Source organism: Muntiacus reevesi, chromosome 19, assembly GCF_963930625.1.
Source record: "Muntiacus reevesi chromosome 19, mMunRee1.1, whole genome shotgun sequence".
NCBI classification, from domain to species: Eukaryota; Metazoa; Chordata; class Mammalia; order Artiodactyla; family Cervidae; genus Muntiacus; species Muntiacus reevesi.
In genome coordinates this window covers 11,612,872-11,640,461 of record NC_089267.1, presented here as the reverse complement: position 1 = coordinate 11,640,461, position 27,590 = coordinate 11,612,872, and the positions used below count along the sequence as shown (strand labels likewise).

The following is a 27,590-nucleotide window of genomic DNA, read 5'->3' as shown; positions in this document are numbered from 1 at the left end:
TCATCCTCACAACAGCTCTATAAACCAGGTGGTGTTATTACCCGCTTTCAACAGACAAGGGAACAGAAAGGTGGTTCCCTAAAATTACTCAGCTAAAAAGCGTTAGAAGTGGAATTTGGAGTCCTGACTCCAGACTCTATGTCACACTCTTCATTCTGGGCTCCGCGGTCCCCATTTGGCTTGTAACCAAGGCCAGTAAGTTACAGGTTTACACGCAGCAGGGGAGTGCAGTTCTGGATGAGGACGACAGATTCTCCCCTTGGGGCGGGGTACTCTGAGGGGACCCCGGGAGATGAGGAGGCTGTGGCCTGTCTCTAACATGCTGGTGCTCTCAAGGAAATGGGGGGAAGTGTGAGGGTCAAAAAGGGCCATGGTATGCTTGTCTAGGGCCCAGTTTGCCTAAAGGTGCTCCCTATCAGACGCGTGAATGTCTTTTACTCACCAGAAATAGATTTATTTAGAATGTGGGTATATCTACTGAAATGTTAAAAAAAAAATGAGACAGAGCTATTGAAAAAATACAGCTGTGATGTGTGGTTTATATATGTCTTCTAAATTTACTCCTTTGGTGTTGTATTTGTGACCAAAAATGTAAAAAAGTGACTTTATTATACATTTTTTGCAAACATTTAAACATTTAAAAACATTCCTAATAAAATTTGGATGGCAATTCTTCAGACATGTGTCATCTTGGGACTAGAAACACTGCCAGTCAGAACTATGTTCTATGAATTCTGTTTGATTAGATATTCAGAGGGTAGACAGACTTTGAAATCTGTGAATTTTTCTTTTATATCTATTTTATAATACTGGAAGCAATTATTCAAAAATTTGAATAATACAAGATAAAGTAAACCAAAGAATAGAAAATTTAAAAAAATAAAAAAATAAAAAATACATGCAATAATAATAAATACAATATTCTCCAAATAATTAACATTTCTCTTGCCTTTTTTCAGTATTCTACAACTGACTGAACTTTTATAATATACTATGTTAACTAATTGTGAAAAGAATTATATGCATGCTTTTCCAATTATTACTAAATAAAAATTAAAAAAGCAAAGGTCATACTTGATATTTTTGTTCGAATAAAGCATAGTCTTTGGAGAAAATACTGATGAAAAGAATAACATCAGTAAAAGCTCAGACCTGCAACACAGTCCAATTATTTTCAGGTAGATTTTAAGATTATACTTCTGTTTAAGTATACTTTGACAGTTTATCACTAGAGCCCAGAAAGAGACCTATGGGAAGCCAAGTAGTAACAGCTTTCAGAGACTATCCATCTGCAGCATGTACGATACTGCTTAACACAAAGGCCACATGTACATAAAAGGACTGGTTTCAACTTTGTTAGAGCTGAAGGCATTTGAGCCTGAAGGATACTCCTACACTCTTGGTGGGAATGTAAATTGGTGTAGCCATTACCGAAAACAGTATGGAGGTCTCTTATAAAACTAAAAATAGAACTACCATATGATTCAGCAGTCTCACTCCAGGGCATAAGTCTGGAGAAAAACATAATTCAAAAAGATACATGCACCTTAATGTTCACGCAGCACTATTTACAATAGCCAGGATATGGAAGCAACCTAAGTGTCCATTAACACATGAATGGATAAAGAAGATGTGGCTCATGTGTACAATGAGCTAGTATAACCATAAAAAAGAATGAAGTACTGTCATTTGCAGCAAAATAGATGCACTCAGAGATTATTATACTAAGTGAAGTAAGTCAAAGAAATATCATATGATATTGCTTTTATGTGTAATCTAAAATATGATATAAATGAACTTATTTACAAAACAGAAACAGACTCACAGACATAGAAAAGAAACTATGGCTACCAAAGGAGGTGGGGAGCAGGATAGATTAGGAGTTTGGGATCAGCAGATACCAACTACCATATACAAAATAAACAACAAGGTCCTACTTGTTGCATAGCACAGGGAACTATATTCAACATCCTGTAATAAACCACAATAGAAGAGAATATAGGAAAAAAATATATATTGGAATCCTTTTGCTGTACGCCAGAACTAACACAACATTGTAAATAAACTATACTTCAATTAAAAAATATACAAATGAATATCAAAACTATCATGTTGAGTATAAGAGGCCAAACACAAGACTCTGTAAATATCTCATTCTTTCACTCAACACAATGATACATATAATTTCACATATATGATGTACTTTGTTATACAGCCCTAAGAAACTAATACACGTGACAAACAATAGGTGTTTGTCAAAACTCATGAAACTAGACCCTTAAAATGCGTGATGATTATTCTATATAAATTGTATCCTGATAGACTTGATTAAAAATGAGGGAACTAGAGATAAAAAAGACTGAGGGATAAAAGAAGATTTACCAATGGCCAATGGGTACACAAAAAGGCCCTTGACATCACTAATCATCAGAGAAATGTAAATCAAAATCACAATAGGATTTCAGCTCACACCTGTTAGAATGGCCACAGTAAAAATCGAGGGATAAGTGTTGAGGAGAATATGGAGAAAGGGGAACCTTCCTACACAGTTGGTTGGTGGGAATGTAAAATTGATACAGCCACTGTGAAAAACAGTGTGACGTTTCCTTAAGAAACCAAAAATAGAATTACCATATGATCCAGCAATCCTACTCCTGAGTATTTATCTGAAGGAAATGGAATTAAGATCTCAAAGAGACCTCTGCATCCCCATCTTCATTGCAGCTCTATTCACAAGAGCCAAGACACGGAAACTATCTATCCATGACACACACACGTGCAAAATGGGATACTATTCAGCCATAAAAAGAAGTCTTTCCATTGTGACAGCATGGATTGTTCTTATGCTAAGTGAAATAGGTGAGACAGAGAATATGGCATGATCTCACTCACACATGGGATCTAAAATCCAAAAACCCTGAACTCACAGAAACAGGGTGGCCTGGTGATTGTGCAGGTGGGGTGGAAATCGATGAAGATGCTCAAAGGGTATGGGCCCTCTATCATAAGACAAATGAGTCCTGAGTTCTAATGCACAGCGTGGTGACTGTAGGTAATATGCTGTACTGCATATTTGAATGTTGATAAAGGAGTAGATCTTAAGAGTTCTCATCACACACACATACACACACACACACACAATGGTAACCATGTGAAGTGATGAAGTGTTAACTAAGTTTACTGTGGTCATCATTTTGCAATATATATGTACATAAAATCATCACACTATACACTTCAGTTCACACAATATATGTCAATTAGATCTCAATAAAACTGGCAAAAAATGAGAGGTGTAAAACATCTACATTTTTATATACTCATGTACACTTTAGTTACTGAACTCTGGTTAGTTGTCTACTGCTCAGGAAATTTTAAAAATCATGATATTAACCAGCTTTTGCCTTTTTAATAACATAGGTTTCTTTGAACTATTTAGAAGCTCTTTAGCAAGGACTGAATTGTTCAGACCATCTGGTGTACGAGGCTAAAAGCCCACATTATACCCCAGTGGAAGCCCTGGAAATGGAACAAATCCCTAGTGGGCTCTTTAGTACATTTGTTGTCTGCTTGGGCTTTGAAATAGTAACCTTGATGTTAGCAATATATTGCTGGGTACAACTTGTATGGAAACAAATTGGAAAAGATTCGTTTCAGGTTTGAAAGTGACTTCTCCTTCATGTAGGATGGAGTCTGGATGAAGTCTTGGTAACGCCACGCACAAGTTAGTCTCTGACAGGGCAAGGAAGAGAGCAGCTCTCCAGGTTACATGAACTGACACCTTTCACTTCCTACCTTCAAGGTAAGAGTACTCTGCTTTATAAAATGTTCATTGCTGTGCATAACCAATCTGTTCATTAGGGCACACAGTCATCTTACTCCACTCCCCTCTTTCTCTCTTTTCCTCTCTAGTCCTCCAAATTTTATGGAAAAGTAAGTTGTTCCAATTTATAGCTCATTCAGACAGTTCTAAGAATGTCAAGTCTGATACTCTGGGACATGGTGAGTAGGTCAAAATCGATGTAAATGAACCAAACCTTCAATCAGCTGTGATTTAAGTATACAGCACCATAACTCAGTTGTAATAGAATGGATAAGAGCTGAAAAGGCCCAGAATCAGTCAGACTAAAATATCTTGAGGTATTTTTCCATTTTAAAATGAATTGAGCAATTCTCTCTGGTTGAGGATTGACAGCATAATGGAAACAGAGAAAACTGCAGAATTTCTCACTAGGTAACTGTATTAGCAGCAAAATTCATAATACAGTCTGTTGGTTGAAAAGAGCATGACGCCTTCTGTTTTCTTATGATGTGCTATATTCTCACAGTTCTTGGTCAATTATAATTAGCTATATTGCCAAATTGTGGTTATCGGAAAACACTGTCTAACTTATAACTTTTAACAATATTATGAGAGACTGCATGGATGATGATTCTCCTTGTAATTTATTGTGGTGGAGACACATAATTAAAACTGCTTCCAAGTATTGCCTTCTACTGTGGAAGCGACAATCACATAAGATACTGCTACATAATAACAATATGGAATATTTCTATGTATTCTAGAGGACTGACTAAAGATTAAAAGAGTGGGCAAACGTTTCAGTGACCTTTGAGACTTTTATACTACAAAGAAACTCTTTTTTTTTCTAGAGAGAACTTTTCGTGGGACAAATGCATTGCATAAATATTACAGACAGTTCACATATTATGCAAACTTTGTGTATATATTTGTTTTTATGTTTCACTTACCAGAATCAAGAGGCAACTTGAGGCCAATTTGGTGTGCTCAGGGATGGTGGAAAACACTGACAAAATCAAGCAACCAAAGACGAGGAGAAAACTGTAAAACAGTAAAATAAGAGAAGTCTGATGAGAACTTGGCCTTAGGATGACAGACTTAATTTCTTATTTCCAATGGATAAAGCACAAGATCCATTTGAATTGACATTGATTAAATTGTAAAAGCTCTAAAAGCAGCTAGCCATTTTAAATATCAAAATACAATGTGATGTCCAATGCACGTGGGGCTCCTCTGTAACTTTATTGATGAGGAGGATGTGTGTGTGTGTGTGTGTGTGTGTGTGTGTGTGTGTGTGTTGTGCTATGCTTAAATATCCTCCCTCAGCTAGGAATCTGTAAATTTCCTACAAAGAGCTCTCCTGAGCAAGCATCCTGAAAGGCCCAGAAGTGTGTTTTGCTTTCCTGTTTAGAGCACGAACTGTAGCCACTCTGCCGTCAAATGAGCAGACTCACCCTCCCGTCTGGCAGCTTTGGTGAACCGTCAAGCATTCTGAGTGGTTACTAAGCCATTGGCTCCTTTTTAGAGTCCAACATTGCTCCCAGATTCTCATTTGTCATTTCTTTATTTTAATAATAAGAACAGAAAGTGACTTCTGCTACCCACATGCTTTCCATTCCTTTCCGGTCAAACCCTTAAAGAAATGTTCCCCTGCCCAGGTTCATTTGCACTGTAGTGACAGGGAGCATGACTACCAGTCAATTTGCAGGCATATTTATTCCTAGAAATACTGAACCTCTGGGGCCCGAGGGTGGGAAACCAAGTTCCCAAAGTAAACATCTAATAAAACGGGCAGGCTTGGTCATAACGTTGAAAATTTACTTATCCTGAAATTAAAAAAAAAAAATCCCAATAGGTGAGCTACTTGCTCTAAGTCATATTTTTTCACTTTGAAAATGATTTGATTATACATAGCTATATTGCCAAATTGTGGTTTTCAGAAAACACTGTCTGACCTGTAACTTTTAACAATATTCTAAGAGACTTGTAATTTATTGTGGTGGAGAAACAAAATTAAAACTGCTTCCAAGTATTGCCTTCTACTTATGAGGCAATGATAACATAAAATACTGCTACATAGTAGCAATCTGGAACATTTCTTTGTATTCTAGAGGACTGACCCACATAATTTCATCTCTTACTCAACAATCTCCTTTAAAACATCAGCGCTGTGTTCTTCAGCATCGCATGCATCTAGCCTTTGCCCCCTCTTGACTTCCCCTGACAAGTCTGCATGTCTTTCTATTCCACTTGACTGGGGCTCCCAAGAGTTCAAAGCCAGGGATTGGTGACTTATGGACAGGGGACAAATCTGGCCCCTAATGCCTATTTTTGTAAATAAACTTTTATTGGCACACAGCCACACTCATTCACTTGTGTATTGCTTATGGCTGCATTCATGCAGAACTGAGATCTGAGTTCTAAGCATGAGGCTGGAATATTTACTCTCTAGCCTTTAGAGGAAAATTTGCTGACTCCTGATTGATACCAAGCATTCCTTATTTCTATACATCCATTTCGGGGCATAAGCGAAGTGGGTCTGCTGACAATTACTCACATTCAGAGGGTTTCCTATACGCAAGACACTGTGCTAAGTCCCTTTCACATGCACTTTCCACATTATCCTCTCAAATTTATGGAGTAGAAATCTCATTGTTCCTGTTTTGTAGACATGAAAACTGAGAATTAGGAACACTTTGTGACTCATCCCAGGCTATTTAGCAGGAAGAGGGTTCGAGCACTTGTCTGTCCTGGAGTCACCGTGCATTGTTGCTGAGGGGCAGGGAGGATAGCAGTGATGGTTTGGCAAGACTCTTGGAGTTAGCAGGGGGACTTCTCTCTCCCTCTTCCTGCTAAGATGGAAGTAGTTACCATTCTGAATAGCAGAAGCCTTCAAGAAGGACTTCAGGGAAGGACACTACTAGGGAGAAAACTTGGTATCTGAGTTAATAACCACTCATAGTTTTGACTCATGTACTTCGTGATTCAGGATTCTTTCAATCCTACTTTAAATTGGCCCTAACAGACCAGGGATTGTAAACTAGAAATCAAATTCCAGCACATCTACACCTCGAAGTACTCATCCTTCATGAGTGAAAGTGAAACCCAGGGATCACTAAAGCAGTTGGGAGGGTGATATGGCATCAGATACAGACAGCTACAGATGTTTCCCTCTGGCGAGTGACTGCCATCTATAGAAGCCTCCCGAGTCCAGGGTGAGCAGAAAACATGCAGAGAAGCAAGCCGGGGATGACTCAGTCACTAAGACACCATCTCCTCTAAGACCATCTCAACACTGACTTCATGACTCCCATGTGTATTTTCAAAACAGACCTACATCACGAGCCCTTTTGCTAGGGCCTCCTTCGTTAGCAGCTTGGTGCTGCTTAATCTTTTTCCTTCATGTCTCTACTTTGCCCGTTTTCTTTCTTGAGCTAATCTTACCCTCCTTTCTAGCAAGAGTAGCTTCTGGACTAGAACTCGGTTATTTCTATGGGAGCCCAGCTGAAGACAGAAAACCGAAGACCTCCACTGCTCTGGGTGCCCAAGAGGCTGTGGATGAACACATACGTTTATTAATTCCCGAATTCCTTCCTTCCTTCAACCATTCATCCACTTGTCCAATCAGCAAATACTGATTAAGCATATGATACTAGGCTGAGTCACAGGGATATAACAATAAGCAAGACTTTCTTTTCTTGCCTTTGCAGAGTTCATGATCTGTTGAGGCATACAGGGTAGCAAACAGATGTAAAAAGTAAATGAAAATTCTGAGTGACGAGTGCAAAGATAGGGAAGATTCGGGGGATGACTGGAGCAAACAGGAGAGGAGGAATCGCACGGGACTGGTTACTTAGTTTGTGGAGTTAGTGCAAAGTGAAAATGCGGGGACCCTTTGTTAAAAGATTATGAAGAACTTCAAGGCAATGACAGGCGAGCGTGAGACCAAGTGTGGTGCTCTTCAAAGTTCCGGGCTTCATGAGACGGCACAGGTGGCGCACCTACAAAGTCAGACCTGGGGTTTGGGAAGACGTCTTGGAGCAAGTAAGGACTGAGACGAGCCCTGAAGGCCCAGGAGGGTTGGTCTGCACTATGGTTGTGCGGTGGGGAAAGGGACGCGCTAGGCCATTCAACTGTGTGGGTGAAGGCCAGGGGCAAGCATCACCAAAACTCACTAATTAACCAACAGGGTAGAGTTAGTGAACTCCTCCTAGCTAGCTTATTCTTTGGCAGTTCACAAAAAGTGTAAAGCAGGTCATTCCTGCAACTTCATTTTTTTTTTTTAACATAGGAATCATCTCGGCTCCATTGAAAACAGGTATTGAGTACCCTCCATGAAAGACACCATGCCAAGCATAACTGAGAGATGGGAATAAACCAAAGTAGACCCTATCCTTAATGAGCACTGTGGTGAGTACAGTGAACACCCAAAGTAGTCATCGTGAAGGTAGAGACAGATACACGCTAGGAGAAATATCACAGAGCCTGAAAGTTGGTGGGGGGGTGTTCTGTTCAGTTGGGAGTTGTGGAAGCACATCAAGAAAGTCTCCAAAAGTAGGTGTGGCTGGAGCTGGTCTTTGAAGGAAAAGTGGGGCTTTGACAAGAGAAGTTTCTGGAGAAACACATTCCAGAAGGAGGGCACAGTAGGAGAGAGGCAACGAGCCAGAAAATGGATGAGATAAAGTATCTGCTCCCTGTTTCATGGAACAAGTTATTGAGTTTAACTGTATGTAGCACGGATGGACAGGTGGCTGAGTTGGGAGTCTGGGGCCATGACGGATAATACTCCAGGGTCTGTCTTTAGTTCAGCAGACAGTGGAGGCCATTCAATGTTTCTGAACAGGAAGCTCACCTCATCAGAGGTGCCCTCTGGGAAGATCAAGTCAGCAGCCATGCGTGTTAGGACATCTCTGAGAAGGGTTAGAGACATCTCTGAGAAATAGGATCAGGAGTAATGGTGACTCAGGTTAGGTTGAGAGCTTGCTGGCAGAAACGAGGCAGCCTGGAGGGATGTTGTGAAAGCAGTAGCTCCCTCACTTGGTAACTCTGGGCCTTGCAGGTAGAGTTTGGGAAGGGGGGGCTGAGAAATCTGAGGTCTCCATCTGCACTCACTGGCAATGGTCTTAACAAGTCAGGAGGGGAAAAGTCAGGAGAGTGAGGAGGAAAACCAGATTCTGAGGAGAAGACAACCCCAGTCTTAGACACCCACATGGAACTGTGGGTCTGAATCTTGGGCACAACGTCTGACTGAGCTACAGGAGTGCCCTCCTCCAGGAGGAAGCAAATGAACAGAAAGTGCAGAATGAGCACTGAAGGTTTAAATGGCATGCAGGCCAGTTAGGGACATTTCCTGATCTTGGAGAGTGACATCATGGGAGCAACAGACACACGCTGCTGTGAAGTGGCTCTGGGTGACTCCGCCAGAGACAGAGTCCTTGGCTGGAGAAGCACTGGGCTGACAGCGTCACCCCCGAGGGGACAGCTGCACTTCTGGGTCTGAGTGTGGCTCTGTTGACCTCATTGCTCCTGAAGGTCCCACACACCCGTGTGCGGTCTGACAACGACCCTACTCTGCGTCTCTGCAGGCTAAATAGAAGTGGGAGCAGAGGAAAGAGTCACTGGACATGGGGCGTGTTTATCTATGGTAGATAAGCCCCCAAGGGGTCTGTAGGTAGAATTCCAGGGAGGGGTGAATGCGGATGGGAAAAATTACATCTTTGTCATGAATCATGGCAAAAAACCATGATGGTATCATCAGGACTAAAAACCATGATGATATCAGCAGGACTTGTGACTCTGTCACTCAGAAACCACAGATATTTTCAAACCCCATTCTACAGTTGTAGATGAACCACTTGTGTTTCATCTTAAATGTTGATTTTGCCTCATCACTATTTCAAGATTACAGTAGTTATTAGGCCCACTGCTGGGAATTTTTTTTTAATTCATCAATAAAGAAGTATATGTATAATTCTATCAGAAATTTTAATATTTTAATAACAGCATTCCAAATTTAATTTTTTCTTTTGTAATCACCTGTATTTTATGCACTTAAAACATTATTCTGAGGAAAAGTTCACAGGCCTTACCAAACTGCTGAAGGTTCATGGCACAGAAAAATTAGAAGCCTATGGTAGGAGATGAGTCAAGGGCTGGGGTCTGGAAAATGACCTGTTAGGCATGGGTCACCAACTTACTCAGGTAATGTTTCTTTTTTTTTAATCCTAGAGCATTTTAGATATTTATTTTCATGTATTTAGTCCTAATTTATTTTCCCCCTACAGGTAGGTTTTAAAATAATTTTGAAAAAATATGACTATTCTTTCTCATAATTAATCCTGCAATATCATAAAATCTGTATTCCTAGAAAATCATTCTGTAACAACTATTGGCTTTTACTTTGCCTGAAGCAACCATTTATATCTTGTTTCTGAGGAAATTCACTTTGATGTGGACTTTCTGTCCTTTAGAACGCAGAGATAATTATAAGAGGAAAAGAAGGGCATTTATGACACAAAATATTGTCAGTCGAAAGGCCTCTATGTTTATCCCAGAAAACCACCATCAGCTTTTGTGGGCTAATCCAGACGCAGTTGGCCAGAGTGCCATAAGTCGTGTCTGACTCTTCACCATCCCGTGGACTATAACCCACCAGGCTCCTCTGACTTTGGGAGAAGGGTCCACTTGGAAATACTGTGGGTGCTTGTGGAACAGATGATGTCTGTGACTTGAGAAGCCAGTCCATGCTTTGAGCAGGGGTTCATTTGGGAAGAATTAAAATGATGGGAAAATAAAGCAAGTCACACAACATCGTTCACACAAACACACACCTCAGCCCCCTAGGAGCCACGGTGAGCAATGCAGTGGAGAAGAGGGGCTGATGGAGACCACACACTCTGAGGGAGCTGAGCCCCGTCGGCAGGCAGACTTACAGCACGGGCTTCTGTGGGTGCAGTGACCGCACACTCCCACCTACAATGCGCTCTTGGCATGGATTTTGGGGGACAACATGTTTTCCACGCCTAACTGTCCATGTGAGTCAACTATTTAGGAAAGTTCTGGGGTAGGGGTGATCGTAAATGTCTGAAAGGGATGGCAACTGCGGAATTAAAGAATGACAACAGGAAGTAGATACGAAGTTTTCAAAGAAAACAGTTCTTAAGAAGAAACTTCTGAAGGAAATTCAACCCTGTCTCTGACTTCTGGTGAATTTCTCAGTACTGCTTCAGTAGAGTGTGTATCTGAGGAAAGACCTCACGGTGCACAGTGAATCATGAGGACCGAAGTACACGCGCCGGCATCAGTGACCAGAGATGACCTGCCAGCTGCCACCGCACTTGCCTGAGGAAGTGCTGCCTGAGAAATCTGGAAAGAAATCTGAGAAATCTGCCTAAGGAAACTGGAGCCCAGTTTTTTTCTTTTGGCATCCTAAATTTGCCTTTATTTCTATAGTTGGCACTTTGCAAAATGTCCTTCTTGTATAATTTTTCCATAAAAGGGCATTTTGCACATGAAATCTATCCACCACATGCCCTAACTTCCATTGCAAAGCAATGGAAATTAAATACATTTTTGGTGTCTTTAAAGGTGGTTTGGAATATTTGATTGAGAACACTGTATGATAACTGCTTTTCAAGTGCTATGAGCCCCAAATACTAATAAAGACCCTAATCAATAAATACTACCATTGTAATCTCTGTGACGCTAAAAACCTAAGGTCATCAACTAACACACTTAGAAAGAGAAATGCTGCCTTTTACATGTGTGTCTAGTCAAAGCTATGGTTTTCCCAGTGGTCATGAATGGATGTGAAAACTGGACTATAAAGAAAGCTGAGGGCTGAAGAATCAATGCTTTTGAACTGTGGTGCTGGAGAAGACTCTTGAGAGTCCCTTGGACTGCAAGGAGATCCATCAGTTCATCCTAAAGGAAATCAGTCTTGAATATGCATTTGAAGCTGAAACTCTAATACTTTGGCCACCTGATGGGAAGAGCTGACTCATCTGAAAAGACCCTGATGCTAGGAAAGATTGAAAGCGGGAGGAGAAGGGGACGACAGAGGATGAGATAGCTGGATGGCATCACCGACCCTACGGATATGAGTTTGTGTAAACTCTGGGAGTTGGTGATGGACAGGGAGGCCTGGTGTGCTGCAGTCCATGGGGTCCCAAAGAGTTGGACATGACTGAGCAACTGAACTGACTGACACGTGTGTGGTATGAAAAGGAGGTCAGAGGGTGCTGGGAGGGGAGGTCTCAGCTTGCACAGTGTTTCTGCAGAGACCATACTGATGCCCATGAGTGATAATGAGAAAGAAAAACCAGCGGCAGTTCAAGAGCCTCCCCTCAGAGGCCACAGGCCTGCTTCGCCCCCATGAATGGGGAATCCCAGCAGCAAGAAGGGCTTCTGACTGGGCTCCCTCTCTTGACAGGGACTGTTCTAAAGGCATCATTCACTGGTGGACAACTGTGTTACCATGCAGAGGGTCCAGGGTGCAGAGCCCCTCAGCACTGAGCTGCCCAGGACTGTGACAGACACTCCTGAAGGAGCCAGGTCTCCTCATTTAGGGCCTCTCCCCACTGGTCCTCTGCAGGGTCTGGACCCTGAGGACGTGTGTTCCGGCCTCCATGTCAGTTCATCAGCCCCTGGAAGTGGGTTTTACCATGACTCCCTATCGGTCTTCAGATCACACACACCCAGAGCACTCCTTTGTCAGCCTTGCCTACGAACTAGCTTCACGATCCGCCTCTCTCCTGGTCACGGCTGTTTAAAAGCATACCCAGTATGTTCCTGCATCTCTGAGTTAGACTCAGGCCTGTCATCATCCTCCAGTCTCAGCAAAAGATGGAGCCTTTTAGTCATCAGCGTGAAGTATCTGCACTGTCGGTTCTTGCCATGGAATCCAAATCCAAACTTTCCACTGCCCAACTATCAACAAAAGTTTGCTTTCAAAGAGGACTGTCATGAAGATACTCATTTGTTCACAGTTCCTGTATTTCTCCGGCCACATCCCAGGAGGTGGAGCAATCCTGACCACTGACAATCTGCGTATGTGGACCTCACTACCTTGATTGCTCACAGAATTATCTTCACAAAACTATGGTTGCCTTTTTTTTTTTTTTTTTTTTTGCTATTTTCTTGAGGAGTAAAAAGCATTTAACCAATTTACCATATATTTAAGAGTTCTCTATACTTCACCTTGTATTTGTTTGATGAAGTATCATATAAGACATTTCTCACAGGATTTCATTACAAGAAAAATTTTCTTGCAAAATAAATGATGGACAAATGGTTGGCCATTTTTAATGATTTATGTTCCTGGGTCCAGATTTATTATGTTATAAGGTTTTGTGCATGAAGCTGAAAAACTTTTTTTAATAAATGTTAATAAATCTTGGGAAAATGTAATAGATGTCAAATGACCAGAGAGATGAATATATTCTGAGTGTCAAAAAAAAAAAGAGTAAAGTAAGGGACGCTGGACTTCATATACTGATAAGCTCAATCACAACTCCTAGGAAGGCCCCAGATAGAAAATCAGCAAATGATTTTAATAACTTCAAAAGAACAACCATGATTACCAGAAAGCAGCACAGTTTCACCAACCAGTAAGAAACACTAATCTAAGCTTTTTTTTTACTATTTTTATACGTTTCCCGATTTGTTGTATTAGAGGCATAGAATACAGACAACAAGTCTTGACTTTAGCAAAACACTGTTAAGCATTTTGTAACACCTCTGAAGAAAAGAAAGGGAAAGTCAGGCAGGACGGTGCTCCACCTCTTGTGAGCACATGTACCTGGTGAGAGGTCTGCAGAGGTGAGCCACAGGTTTGTAAGAAAATTCTGTAAGGCTTATGTTTTGAAGACAAGTGAAATCCCATGAGCTAAAGCACCATCTATTGCTTCTGGGGAAAATGCTGAGGTTTTACTTTATGAAGGCAGTGATCTTTTAACGTATTTGTCTCCGTGCCTTGCCTGCTAGGAAGCTTGGCGGTGAATTTGTGAGTCGGTAATAATGGCACAGATCCTCTGGCAAATGTTTAAGGATTAATGTCACTCCTGACTTCTTTAAATTATCCTGTCATTGTCTTATCTTTACTGTATTACTTCAGTCACTGGATATTTACTGCTACTGAGAACTTTGGTATGGTCTGTGCTTAACAGGGCCTTCAGTTTAGTGGGAACACAGACCTTCGCTTATTTTTATCTACTTATACCTTACGTGTTTTGTTAGCAGCCTTGAGTACTTTTTGGATGATGCAGGGTATCTGGTGGTATACTTCATAAAGATATGATTTTGTCTGTAACTTTTCATTCCTTCAAGTAGAAATATTAATGCAGCCTAAAGTTGTACTCTTTTTAAAGAAGCAAATGACACCACTGGTTCAAATTTAACTTAATGTAAACTAAATCTAAATTTCCCTCACTTAAATTTCTGAAAAGCTTACATTTACTGCTTTTACATTTTATTATGTTAATCGTGATTCATTTATTCATAACATGAAATACCAACTCCCTACTCTATGAATCCCCAAATGCACCCTGCTTGTTTTCAGAGGGAACAGAACACTGTTTCCTAAAGGGCTCGAGGCTGCAATTCAGAAACCCATCAGTCAGGTCCTTGCCTTGGCAAGCTCTGTTTCTGAGTTCTTTCCAGGAGACACTACTGAGGCTGAAAACCAGTGTAGACAGTTAAGAAACAATGAATTTAAAATAAAAAACAAAACCAGTCTTCCTACTGTCATATATTAATCCTTGAAACAGGAGGACATTCTATTTGATATTTGATAGTTTCCCTGTTACATTTTCCTCTGCAAATACCATCCACTGGAATTTTTATTTGCTTGTTTATTTTAGTCTCTTCTGCGAGGAAGTAAGCTCCAGGAAGGCAGGAAACCTCTCTCTGATTTGCTACTAACCAGTAACCAGTAACTAGAGTCAGGTCAGGTGCAGGTACTAGTAAATTCATCTACTCATACAATACACATTACTCAGAATCTGCCATGTGCCAGGCAGCGTTCTTGGTGCTGACGGCACAACGGTGAATAAAATCAACAGAACTCTTTGTCGTAGGATAACCGGGTTGCAAACAGTGTCAACAAATAAAACGTATATAATGTTAGAGAGTGATAACTGCTAAGGAGGTGGGAAACCCCTACGCAAGCAGGGGAGGACAGGATGGAGACGAAGTTTGACCGAGTGCCCAAGAAGGTCCTAATAAGAAGGTTAACATTTGAATTTCACAAGTCATAGCCCTGACCCATCAAGCCCAAGCAATGGTGCACTTGGAATTCAGCTTGTCGCAGGCCTGCTTTTATCACGCCAATTTCCCGTCTTAAAAGGTGCGGTTCCTTTCTCTTGCTGTCACAGCCAAACTCTTTTGTTGGGGTTTTAAGGTCCCCACCGGAACATTAATTCCGCCATTTTCCAAGAGAGACCCTCTGGGCAGGTCTGTTTCCGTTCTATTTTCTGCACAACATCGTGTGTAATGTAATAATGGGAGTAATAATGGAACTACATCCTTCCGCTTGCTGCTGCTTCTGAGTCACTCAGTCACGTGGCAGCTGGTCCCCACCCAGCGCCCCCTCCCTATACCTCACTGCCTCTCCCCTGGAACTGTTTTAAAGATTAAACGAGGTTGCATCAAACTCAAGAGTTTGTTCGTTTTAACCTAACAACCAAGTATATAAATACCAAATTGAGTTAAAAATGCCAGCTGATCAGGATGGGGAACACATGTAAATCCATGGCTGATTCATGTCAATGTATGGCAGAAACCACTACAATATTGTAAGGTAATTAGCCTTCAACTAATAAAAATAAATGAAAACAAAGAAAAAAAGAAAAAAAATGCCAACTGAGCATCCCATTGACACACAATTGCTACACAATTTCTACCAGTTTTAACAAGGATAAAATCATGAAAAGAATTAAAGTGACTGATTATCTAAAACTCCTGCTTATAAAGGAAGACATCTGACAATGTCTCACATGGAGCCATGCCCAGGGGGCCCTGAGGGGCTCAGGTCACCTCCTGCGGTGTCTAGGCGGGCCCACGTGAATGGCAATGTGACCACCTTCCCCAGGCACACCAGTCTAGTGCCTTCCTGACACAACAGCGGTGGACAGCTGGACCTCGGTGTTCAGTCGTTCATTGCTCCAGCTTCTGGAAAGGACTCCAGGCTGCCCTAAATGAATGGGTGGCAGCCCTGAGAAGCTGCTGGGATGCTGTCTGTATGTGGGAAGGAACTTTGGTGGAATGGACTAGACAGAGATTCACCCTTAAAATGAGCTCCAAGAACTACAGGCCAGGTTGCCATGCTGATGAACAGGCCACATGCGGTTGAAGGGGCCTTAGAAGAATAACATGCTAATTACAGTCGTGAATGAAGTAAAAGTTGTTTGCAAGGCTTGAGAAAGAGAGAGCGTTGTACAATCTATGTGAATGTTGCTTTCAAAGGCATCTTTTCAAGAGGTAACTTTGGTGCTGACACCATGGAAAATAATCCAGACTAATAGTTTTGATAATATGCACCCATGTGAATTAAATTTTCCATGCTTTGTTTCAAAAGGTCTGTTTATGCAAGAAAGTGAGCTATGGCAAAGGTTGAAAACATATGTTAAAAGATGTTTGACATTAGTTGTCTGGCCTGAATGATTTTTCCATAAAAGAAATGGTCAGTTTATTAGGCAAATAATAACTTAATGATTGCAATTTTCTATGAATATATGATAATAGTCATTACATTATCTGAAAATGAGTAACAGAAATTCTGAAGTAACTTAAATATTTTTACTGGGAACAAAGTAAAAGGGGATAAAAATAGTCTTTAAAGTTATTTTTCCCTGCAAGCAAAAAGCTATTTTAAAGTACTATATTTGATAATAAAAAATCAATTATGAATTGGGTTTCTTTCAACTGATTAGACCCATATGATCCACTTACTTTAAAAATAGACTTTCCTTGAAAGGTTTCCTGAGAGCAATCACATTACATGGGAAATCTCAGTGCAACTCTTTGGTACACATAAGCCAAGAGGACCCATCACTTCCCGTGAAATGAGAGTATTAAGCTTTGCAGAATAAAAACTTTCAACCAGTGGAGCCAGGTTATTCTGTGGGGGCCATGGAGTGGGGAATTGCTACTGATTTTCTCTAGTCTACTTGGCCTACAGAAATAAAGTAGTAAAGTGACTAAACTAGCAGAAAACAAAATCTTTGCAAGTTAAGTACCCTTGGCAGTAGACTTTATGATGTAGGACAACATCAGGAAAAACTAACCCCAGCAGACAGATGTTTCCAGAGAGTAATAACCATAAACTTTGAAACCACTGCACATGTAAGTACCTGCCCAAGGGGTAAGGAAGATACCTTTTTCTTTTGGGACTGGCCTACAATGGCTCTTGCGGCTCTTGGTGGCCCAGGTTGAAAGGAAGTTGAAAGCCAGCATTATAATGAGTGGAGCTGCTGAAGAGTTTATGGAACAAAACAAAAAGAGTTTATGGAGCAAAGTTGGAAAGTAATGGACAGGCTATAGAGAACATGCCCACCTCTAAAAATATATTTGCAATCAGTTGTAAAAACTATAGACACTCCTCTGGGGCTGCTAAGTTAGTAAACATGTTTGCTTTCTCTTCCTGTTTCTATGTAAGTAAACATCAAGAATATTTTTTGTTTACAAAGCATTGAAGTTGGTGATTCCACATATATGATAAACAAAACTGAGGTGAGTGTGGTCAAAATGGTGGAGCAGGAAGAGCCCTGAGTTCACCTTCCCCATGGGCATGCCAAAATTATAGCTGTTTACACAGCAACTCTCCACAAGAACCACCTGAAGACTAGCAGAAAAGATTTCCTACAGCTAAAGATACAAAGAAAAAACCACAAGACGGGTAGGAGGGGCAGAGACACGGTTTAGTCAGGACCCACACCCCTGTTTGTTAGACGGCCAACAAACAGGAAGACAATCACAACTGCCGAGGTTCTGAATCCCACGTTGGGCTCCCAATCTCAGGGACCTTGCACTGGAAAGACAGGACCCCCAGAACACCTAACATTTCAAGCCAGCGGGGCTTAGGCACAAGAGAGCCAGAGGACTGTAATAAACAGAGACTCCACTCTTAAAGGGAGAGTAAAAGGGACTGTAGAATATCTCACAAGCTCTGAGTCCACGTTCAGAGGCAATAATCTGAAAGAAGCCTAAGTCATACCTGCTTGCTGATCGCAGAGCGATGCCTAGAGAGGCAACTGGGACTCCCCTGGTGACACAGATGCTGCAAGCAGCCATTCTGGGAAGCTTATTTTACCATAAGGACACTGATGCAGGCAAGCACCTGTTGGAGTTTTTCTTCCAGCATATTAGCACTGGGGGCTTACCTGCCTACTAGCAGGCCAGAGCCGAACCTGGGTTCCCCGGTCCCCACAGTCAGTCTTGCTGGGATCTGGCCCTGCCAGTGGACCAGCAGTCACTGCACAATTCAGGGTAGCTAACTGGCCACCTGATGGGATGAGCTGACTCATTGGAAAAGACTCTGATGCTGGGAAAGATTAGGGGCAGGAGGAGAAGGTGGCGACAGAGGATGAGATGGTTGGCTGGCATCACCGACACGATGGACATGAGTTTGAGCAAACTCTGGGAGACAGTGAAGGATAAGGAAGCCTGGCATGATGCAGCCCATGGAGTTACAAAGAATCGCACACGACTTAGTAACTGAACAACAACAACAGCAAATACATATACAATGAAATATTATTCAGCCATAAAAGGAGTGCATTCTTGCCACTCTGACTAAATGGATGGACCTACAAAGTATTACACTAAGTGAAATAAGTGAAATGGAGAAAGATAAGTATTGTAAAATTTCATTGATAGTTGGAATCTAAAACTAATAAAAAAATACAGAAATAGACCCAGATATAGAGAAAAAACTAGTGGTTTGTCAGAGGGGAGGAATTGGGATAATGAGTGAAACAGGTGAGGGAGGTTAAGGGGTATAAACTTGCAGTTATGAAATGAATAAACCATGGGTGTAATGTACAACATTTGGAATATAGTTGATAATACTGTAATAATTGTATGGTGACAAATGGTAACTAAACATACATGGTGATCATTTTGCAGTGTATAAAAATATTGACTATGTTGTACAACTGAAATTAATATAATATTGTAATGCAGTTATACTCCAGTGGAAAAAAAACAAAAAAGCCACAAACATAAAAAGTGAGTCAGAATGTGACTGTATCTAATTTAATATTATATCCTTCACTGACAATTCTACAGATGTTTACTTTAATTCTTTTGTTATTGTTTCAGGTGCATAACTGAAACTAATACATATTAAGTGGTGATGGAAAATAAAAAAAAAATGAAAGTGGTTAATAGTTGACTATTTTGCTCCAAATCTTGGGTTTTCATGGGTGTCCATCCTTTATCTTAAAATGGAAATATATCTCAGTTTTTCCATCAGAAAAGTGACAGGGATGAACTAAACAAGCCCTACCATCCTCCTCAATGTAGTTGTTTCTGTATACTCTGATGTTTCTGCTTCTATTCCGAGAGCAGTGGCAGGAAGGCTGTGCTAATGAAGAGCCAGAAATGCTTATGATTCCTAGGCCCTTCAAAATGCATGAGGCTGGCAGGGACTCAGAAGTATCACCTGCAAAGTCTAGGGAGAAAATATATTATTTCCTCTTCTTGCCATAAGAGAATCTAGGCTATGTCTTTCCCCACTAGTTATTTCCTTTTGCAGTAGAGGAAGGGAAAGAGGAAAGATTTACATCAGAGTTTGGCAAACTTTTCCTGTAAAGGACCAGGTCATAAATATTTCAGGCTTGGTGTGAGCCACAAGGCCTTTCTTGGAACTATTTAGCTCTACAGTTGTGGCACAAAAACAGCCACAGACAATAATAAAAGAATGGTATGGTTGTGTTCTAATAAAACTTTATTTACAAAAGCAGGCAGTGCACCAGATTTAATGGACAAAGGTTCTAATGTTTTCTTTCCACTGAGCAAAATGAAATTATTTTTAAAATAAAAATTTTTAGATATGGATTTTCTCTTCATAACTAAAAAGTTTATAGCCCTATCAATAAAGTATGACTATGATAGACAGTAATCTATAACCACTAAATAATAACTGAGGGCCATGTGCTGTTGAAAGCAGGATACTTTTTCTACTTATTTGGGGTATCAGTGAATGAATAAATGGATATTGCTTTCTTCCTTTGTCAAGATGCTTCCTTTTCAGTTTGATTTTTGTGAGCCAAGGAAGTTTGTTCAACTAACTACTGTCAGATTACGCATTTTTAGCCTGGATTTTAGCTTAGCTTCACTACTTCCTAGCTTGGAAACTGTGATGACTAATTTTATGTGTCGGCTTGACTGGCCACTGAGTGTCTAGGTTGAAAATACTATGTCTGGCTGTGTCTGTGAGCTTGGCTCCAGGTAAGATTAGCATTTGAACTGGTAGACCAGTAAAGTAGACAGCACGCCCCATTGTAGGTACACACCATCCAATCTGTTGAGGAGGAATTCACCCTCTTTTGTGCCTCGTTGCTTGAACTAGGATATGCGTTTCATCTCATCTTTTCCTGCCCCTGGTCTGGGGTTTATATCAATGATACCCTAGTTCTTAGGCTTTAGGAATGAACCACACCACTATCTTTCCTGGGTCTCCAGCTTGCAAATGGTAGACTATGAGACTTCTCAGCCTATATAATCACATTAGCCAATTCCTCACAGTAAATATTACATATATATATATATAGCTGCTTCTGTGATGTGCTCAATTGTGTCTGGCCTGTGACCCCATAGGCTACACTCTCCGTGAGATTTCCCAGGCAAGAACACTGGAGTGAATTGCCATTTCCTTTTCCAGGGGGATCTTACTGATCCAGGGATTGAACCCACATCTCCTGCATTGGCAGGTGGATTCTTTACCACTGAGCCGTCAGGGAAGCCTATATATATACATACATCCTCTGGGTTCTGTTTCTAAGGAAAGCCCTAATACAGAACTGTTGGCCAAATCTCTTATTTCCTTTGTGCTTTGATTTTCTCATTTGTAAGATGAGAAGCCTAGTATCTGCTGTGCTTAGTTAGGACTTGATTATATGTGTGATGAAATGAACATATTACACAAATATATGATACTCTTGAGAGGATTATGAAGTCCTTGAGAGCAGGCCTTTGTCTTACTTCTTTGAATTTAAGAAAAATTCATTGAACACCTACTAGGCACCAGCATTACCCACCAGATCCTTATACAAAGAAGCCACTGAATAATTATCCATTGACTTGTATTAGTTAAAAGCTATATAATAGCAAAGAGAGATTCATCTATTCATTAGTGAAAAAGTGAAGGCCTTTTAGAGACTACATTAGATTTCTGAAAGGAGGAATCTGAAAACCAGCTCTCTGGCAAGGCAACTTACATTCAGATAGTAGTAGCAGAGGTAAGCAAAAGTGACCCAGTCGTGTCCGACTCTTGGTGACCCCATGGACTATATAGTCCATGGAGTTCTCCAGGCCAGAATACTGGAGTGGGTAGCCTTTCCCTTCTCCAGTGGATCTTCCCAACCCAAGGTTTGAACCCAGGTGTCCCACATTGCAGGTGGATTCTTTAACAGTTGAGCCACAAGGGAAGTAGCAGAGGTAAGGCTCTGCCAAATGGTTATAGTTAGAGAAGAATTTCTTTAGCAGTAGATAGGAAGGCAGTGCAGCCTTTCAAACCACAAAAAAGCCATAACAAACAACTGCTCCTGTTTCTATGAGAATATGTCTGTTACAAAACTCGTTAGATTATATTTAGCACCTCCTATAAAGTCTAATTCTCCTCAACTGGGTAATTAGGATTGGTATTACTGAAACCACATGTGGAGAAAACCACTGCAATTTTCTATTTTCAGATTGTTGTGTCAATATTGTATACATGTGCATATGTAATACACACGTGGCAATCCATGGAAGCTGGTAGTTATTCTGATTTTCAATCACAGTGGGGGCCAACAGAGAAGGAAATACAGGGGACAAAATAGAAATAAGTGTGCTTGAATTATTAGGGAGTGAATATTTTCTTGGTAGCATTTGTCCTAGAGACACTCTTCTATTCAGGCCTTTAGGACTCCTGTCAAGCAATTCACTAGACATCAGGTAATCAGAGGCTATCCTAGCTGGTACCTGAACTTCTGCAATCATCTAGATGCTCTTAGACAACATTAAGAGCCACAGAGATGGTGACAGAAGACAGGGGAGGGAGCAACAGTATCTGTGTCTATTATATTCAACACAAGAACCTCCTCTGACCTTTTATGTCTGAGAATTTGCTGAACAAGAAGTAGATAAGCATATAAAGATGGCTATTAGCAATCAGCCTGTCCAGTAATGTTTAGGAGACAGAGAGATACAGAGTAGCATGACCTAGAAGAAGAGGCCAGAAAAGCCCTGCCCTGCGCTGCAAATGTGACAGAAGCCACAATGCCCCCCTGCCCCCACCACTGGCAAACTGTCTGCCCAAGTGAGGAGCCAAGCTATTAGGTTTATGTTTATAGATGTAAAATGCAATTGCCATTACTGGATTTTAGGAAGAGTCAAATTTCTGCAATTTTACATGTTATTCTTGTTATGCTTACACTTTGCTGCATATATGTGTATACATTCATGTACACTCAAGTTGTAAACACAAAAGATCGAATATATCGTTTTCCCAGATTCAAAAAAATCACTTTAACAATATCTTAGGAATATGAATGGAAGAATGGTTTTCCAAGCAGACAATAGTTATAAAATAGTTCCTCTGTCTCAAGGGTTTTCAGTTCAGTTACTTTCAAACTTGGCTATGTTTTCAGATCAAAAACATACCTTGTGCTTTAGGCATTAAGTAGCTAATTAAAAGTTAAAGGACACTTAAATAAATGAATATACTGAAATTGAGGACGAATCGTAAAGTTCAAATCGGCTATTTTTTGCTTGCTCCTCAGTTTATTAGCTTTAGGTATAAATTCATCACCTATTGATTGGGTGAGCAGCCAAGCCCACACTGTTTTTCTTCATCCCTGCAGCCGCACACTTGAGAGAGGGATAAGCTATAGGTACTGACTACCTTGTAATACCGGTTGACCTGGCTGTTTCAACGTTTTTGGCCAAGACAGTGTATTTGCACCTGTTTGTAAATATTGTATGCACATACACATAAAGTCACAGAAGTAAAGATACAAACAAGCACAAATAACACAGAAATGTGTAGCGTAGCCAATGTTCCTAGTAATCCCTATTGGCACATTCACCCATCGCCCTTGCAAATGATCAGTCAACAGTCTGGGAGACAGAACCTGAGTTTTCCCTTTCTCACCTCAGCACTCTGCTGTTTTCAGCTACACTTACATTTTCTTTTAAATCCCACCTCATTAGATTCTTTTCTTCACCAGCCTACAGCACAATGACCTTTCTGTTCTCCACACCCACAGTGCTTTGAGTTTGCATTCACACGTTCACCGTAAAATATCTTTGGAAGTTTGGAATTTAGAATTTCCCCAACTTTTTTCAGCAGAATACCACTGTCCCAAAAGATTTCCACAGGTCCAACCCTTGAAACTGTTTCTCTGTGAAAGACACAGAGGGAATGCTGAGTCCAGCAGAAAAACACAGGTTCTTTACCACGAGACATGGGGGTGGGGAATAGTGGGTACTTGGGGTTCTTCATCACAAGACGTGGGCGGAATGCTGGGCTCAGTGTAAATACCTGGGGTTCATTATGGTGATATGCAGAGGGGATGCTGGGTCCAGTTGAAGTTCCTGAGGCTCATATTGAGAGACTTAGAGCTGTTTGGCATATAATGTGAATGGTGGGGCTGGAGTGGCTTTTAGTGTCCCTCTGTCTAAAACCCTGATGGAGGAACTGCACCTTATCAGTCCTCCTATTGCAAGCCTAAGTAACCCCTGTATCTCTTCTAGCATAATGGGGCAAACTCCACATTCTTGACAGCAAAAAATACATTATTTTTTTTTAACATTTTACCTTTTTTTTAATTGAAGTGTTTATTCCTTTAGAGACCTTGTAGTGCATAGCATGGTCTGAAGGCACTGAAGTGCCCCCATATTATCTGTTGAATGCTTCATAGAGTTAAAGGAAAATAATAAGAAAGGAATGAAAAAATGTATTGAAACATATGTGCTAGAGGCGTTCACCATACCTTTTTCTTATTAATTTATCTTTAATTAATAAAGGGATGTCTTTTGTTTAGAGATATATGTTAAAATTACATAATGTCATTATCTTCCACTGTGCTGACCAAAAGTCACAAAGGGAATGGGACTGGTTATCACCTTGCTTAGAGAACTTGAAAAATGCGTTGAGTAAAATTTTTAAAGGGCTTCCCGGGTGGCTCAGTGTTAAAAAAATCCATGCACCAATTCAGGGGACACAGGTTTGATCCCTGGGTTGGGAAGATTCCCTGGAGAAGGAAACAACAACCCACTTGAATATTCTTGACTGGGAAATTCCATGAACAAAGGACCCTGGTGGGCTACAGCCCATGAGGTTGCAAAGAGTTGGACATGACTTAGCAACACAAGAACAATATTTTTTGCAGGGTAAGGAATGTGTTTTCTCCTAAAGAGGTAATAAAAAGGAGGAAATAAAACCCTAAAATTAATACCATTAGGTTTATAGTGTTTCATTTCCTATGTGTGAAAGGAGACTTTCATCTTAATCGTGGCTTTTCTCCCTTGTCACTGCTGAAGGGAGCCAGTGCTGAAATTCTGCTCCATATAATACAGTGTACAGTAGGAGAAAAATGCTGTACCTTAATTATATCTTTGTTCTTATATGTCTTCCTCTGACTACTACAAGACATGAAACAAATCAGTTCTCATTGTTGAATTTCACCAACTCCTTCCAAAAACAACAGTTCTCCAAGGCACAGTCAAGTTGGTTTTATTGAGATCAGCTGTTGGTAGACCCTGCCAATCACCCACACTGGATACTTAGTCACTGGGGAAGCACTGGGCTCCGAACGCTGTACAGAATACATTCTTCTCAAAACATTTCCTTTGCAATATTGCCCATGGTGCCCTGATATACCTGCTTAGCATTCAGTCATGGGTTTCCAACTGAAGACAACTGAGTTTCTGTTTAACTAACGAAAGTTAAGCTTTATAAGTATTTTAGTGTCATCACAAAGCAATAGAAGGGTAACTTTCAAAATATTGCTTGGTTTCCTAAAATGAAAAGATAAGCTAAAATTTCTGATCTAAGTTAATCAGGAATTTCTGACTTCTAATTATAAAATGTGCATAACATAATGAGGAAGAAAAGTCATATGTTTACGAACTAACAACAAGAATTTCCCCCGGGGCTTGAGATGAAACCTCTAAGTAGTAAAAATGTCTCCTCTCTTCTGTAGTCGGCCTTCAGACTCACAGAAAGGGTGATCTGATGGGGGCATACATTCACAGGATGGACAGGCAACACCTCCCAGCTCTGCCCCAGCATATGGCTTTGAGCAGTGTCAACTACAAGTTAGCACTTGCCGTTGGCAGTTGCCATCTACCTCTGGAAGGATTAAATCGGTGCTGCTGCAGCAGCTCATTTTTTTTTCCCCAATACCCCTGAAAGGAGTTCAGGGTAGACAGCAGAAATGAGGCACTCTGGGCTTGGGAGAAAAACTGTCAGGATAGGTCTTCAGCTAGATAGATGTTTTCAGGAGCCTATTTTATAAGCTCAGTTTTTGTAACTCTTCATATCTAGAAAAGCACTAAAATCCTTTATGGTGACAACTGCTCCTCATGACTAGCACAAACCTTTACAACACTAGCAGAAACCTCTGCAAAAAATGTGTGCTTGATTGCATGCACTCACCCTTCACTAAAATCATATATATATGTGTACTGACCTCTCCCCCTGCCCCCATCTCTTTGGAGCACTTTCTCAGAGCTATCTGAGATGCTATCTCCTGAGCTATAGTCGTCATTTTCCCTCAGTTAAACTTAATACAGAACTCTCATGTTGTGCATTTATTTAAGTCAGCAGCAAACACCGTAACCTCCCTGGGCTTGGCATTTCCCTTCTGTGGAAGCAGAGGATGACTGGCACAAGCTCAAACATCATTTCCAGCTAAATCCAAATCCATGACAATAACTCCATGTGAAAGCATGCTTTAGCCCCTCTCAAGACATGAAGTGTGTTACTCTCTATTTATTGATACATAAGGCACTCTGCTAGGTGTTGCCAGTTTAAAGCCTTGAACTCTATAGTACTGACCTCAGTTACGAGCCTTTCCTAAAATTTTAAATGAGCAGTGTCATTTAAATGAAACCAAGCAGGACATTGTGGGTCCCCTGGGTATGGAAGTCTTCGTTTCTCCCATTCTTTATTGTGGGGAACAGACGCTAGCCTCCATAACCTTCCCTGAGTTCCAAACAGCAGATTCAAACAGTGGCTCATCAGAGAAGGGAGGGAATGCAGAGTCAAGGGAGGAGTAGTCAAGAAAGTCAACTGAGGCCAGATTAAAGGAACCAGAGAAATTCATCAAGATCAGGAGGCCACCTGAGACCAAAGTAAAGGAGGGCAGTCCTGTGCTGTGCTGGGCCTCCCTGGTGGATCAGATGGTAAAGAATCCGCCTGCAGTGCAGGAGATCCCAGTTTGTATCCTGGGCAGGAAGATCCCCTGGAGGAGGGAATGGCTTTACCCACTCCAGTATTCTTGCCTGGAGAACTCCACGGACAGAGGAGCCTGGTATGCTACAGTCCATGGGGTCTCAAGGAGTTTATTGCTATACAACTCCTCACTAAATCCTCCCAGGTTGGGACACAGCTTTGAGAGCAGGAATATGCTCTGTCCCCTTTGCCTGGCAACGTATTCTCTTATGCTTCGCCCAAAATTGCGTCTCTGAGATTCAATTTGGCACTGGTGAACAGAGGTCAAGTTTTCAGCATCAGTGATGTCTAAATCCAATAAGTTAAACTTCAATAGCAGTCTGATTTTTGAAATTTGGATGAAAAAATATGTATGGTTAATGGTTCTGGAGACTCCTGGGCCACCTTCCTCCTGCACATTGTTTGAAGTTGTGGGTCAGTGGACAGGGCAGCAGAAATGTGCTCAGACGACACACCTCACTTTTACAATCAGGCTGTGACAGCTCACAATGAAATGCTGGGAAAGTGGCTTCCAGGAAAGGAAAAGGATAGCTGATTTCTCTTGCTGCTTGTGGTAGTTGCATGCTCTATATAGTTTCTGTGAACAACAGGTTAGTGAGTCCTGAACCACTGCCCAGAAGGAAAGTAGACTGAGATTCCTGGAGCTCTGGTTATGAGTCTTTTCCATTACTCAGTCCATAACTTTGTTTTACACGTGTTACTGTTTCAAGACATCTTACCCAATGTGTGTTGCTTATTCACTCGAATTGAACTCCCAACCAGTAGCAGCATAACTGATGACTGAAAGAAGCTTATCTTACTCATGTCCTTTCTCCGTAAGGCACACCACAGCTCTCTTGGTTTAGGACACTAGACTGCACTTCAGCACCAGCTTGGGGACCATTTTAAACAGTGAAATCATCAGCAAAGTCACAATACTGTGAAAAATGTAAGTAGGTCACGAAAAGAATACACGGTCCAATAGAGCCGTGTCCCACCTCAGCTGGAAACAGGTACCTTGGAGACTAAAATCCTTCCTGTTCCACCAGCAATCAGAGAAGGGCCGCAGGGATTGAATTTTGTCTCAAAACTAAATTTCAGTTAGCAAATCTATAAGCAAGGAATTCAGGGGTAATGATGATTGACTTTATG

The 27,590-nt window shown here is 41.0% G+C and overlaps 1 protein-coding gene across 2 annotated transcripts in view; it reads right to left on the bottom strand.

Moving 5' to 3' along the window:
* Nucleotides 1-27,590, bottom strand: part of KCNQ5 (potassium voltage-gated channel subfamily Q member 5) — a 592,302-nt gene that overhangs the window by 200,911 nt on the left and 363,801 nt on the right. For both annotated transcript variants that reach the window (XM_065911591.1, XM_065911592.1), the window contains exon 2: nucleotides 4,750-4,840. In XM_065911591.1, coding sequence (XP_065767663.1) covers nucleotides 4,750-4,840 — 91 coding nt within the window. The remainder of the gene's footprint in view (nucleotides 1-4,749; nucleotides 4,841-27,590) is intronic.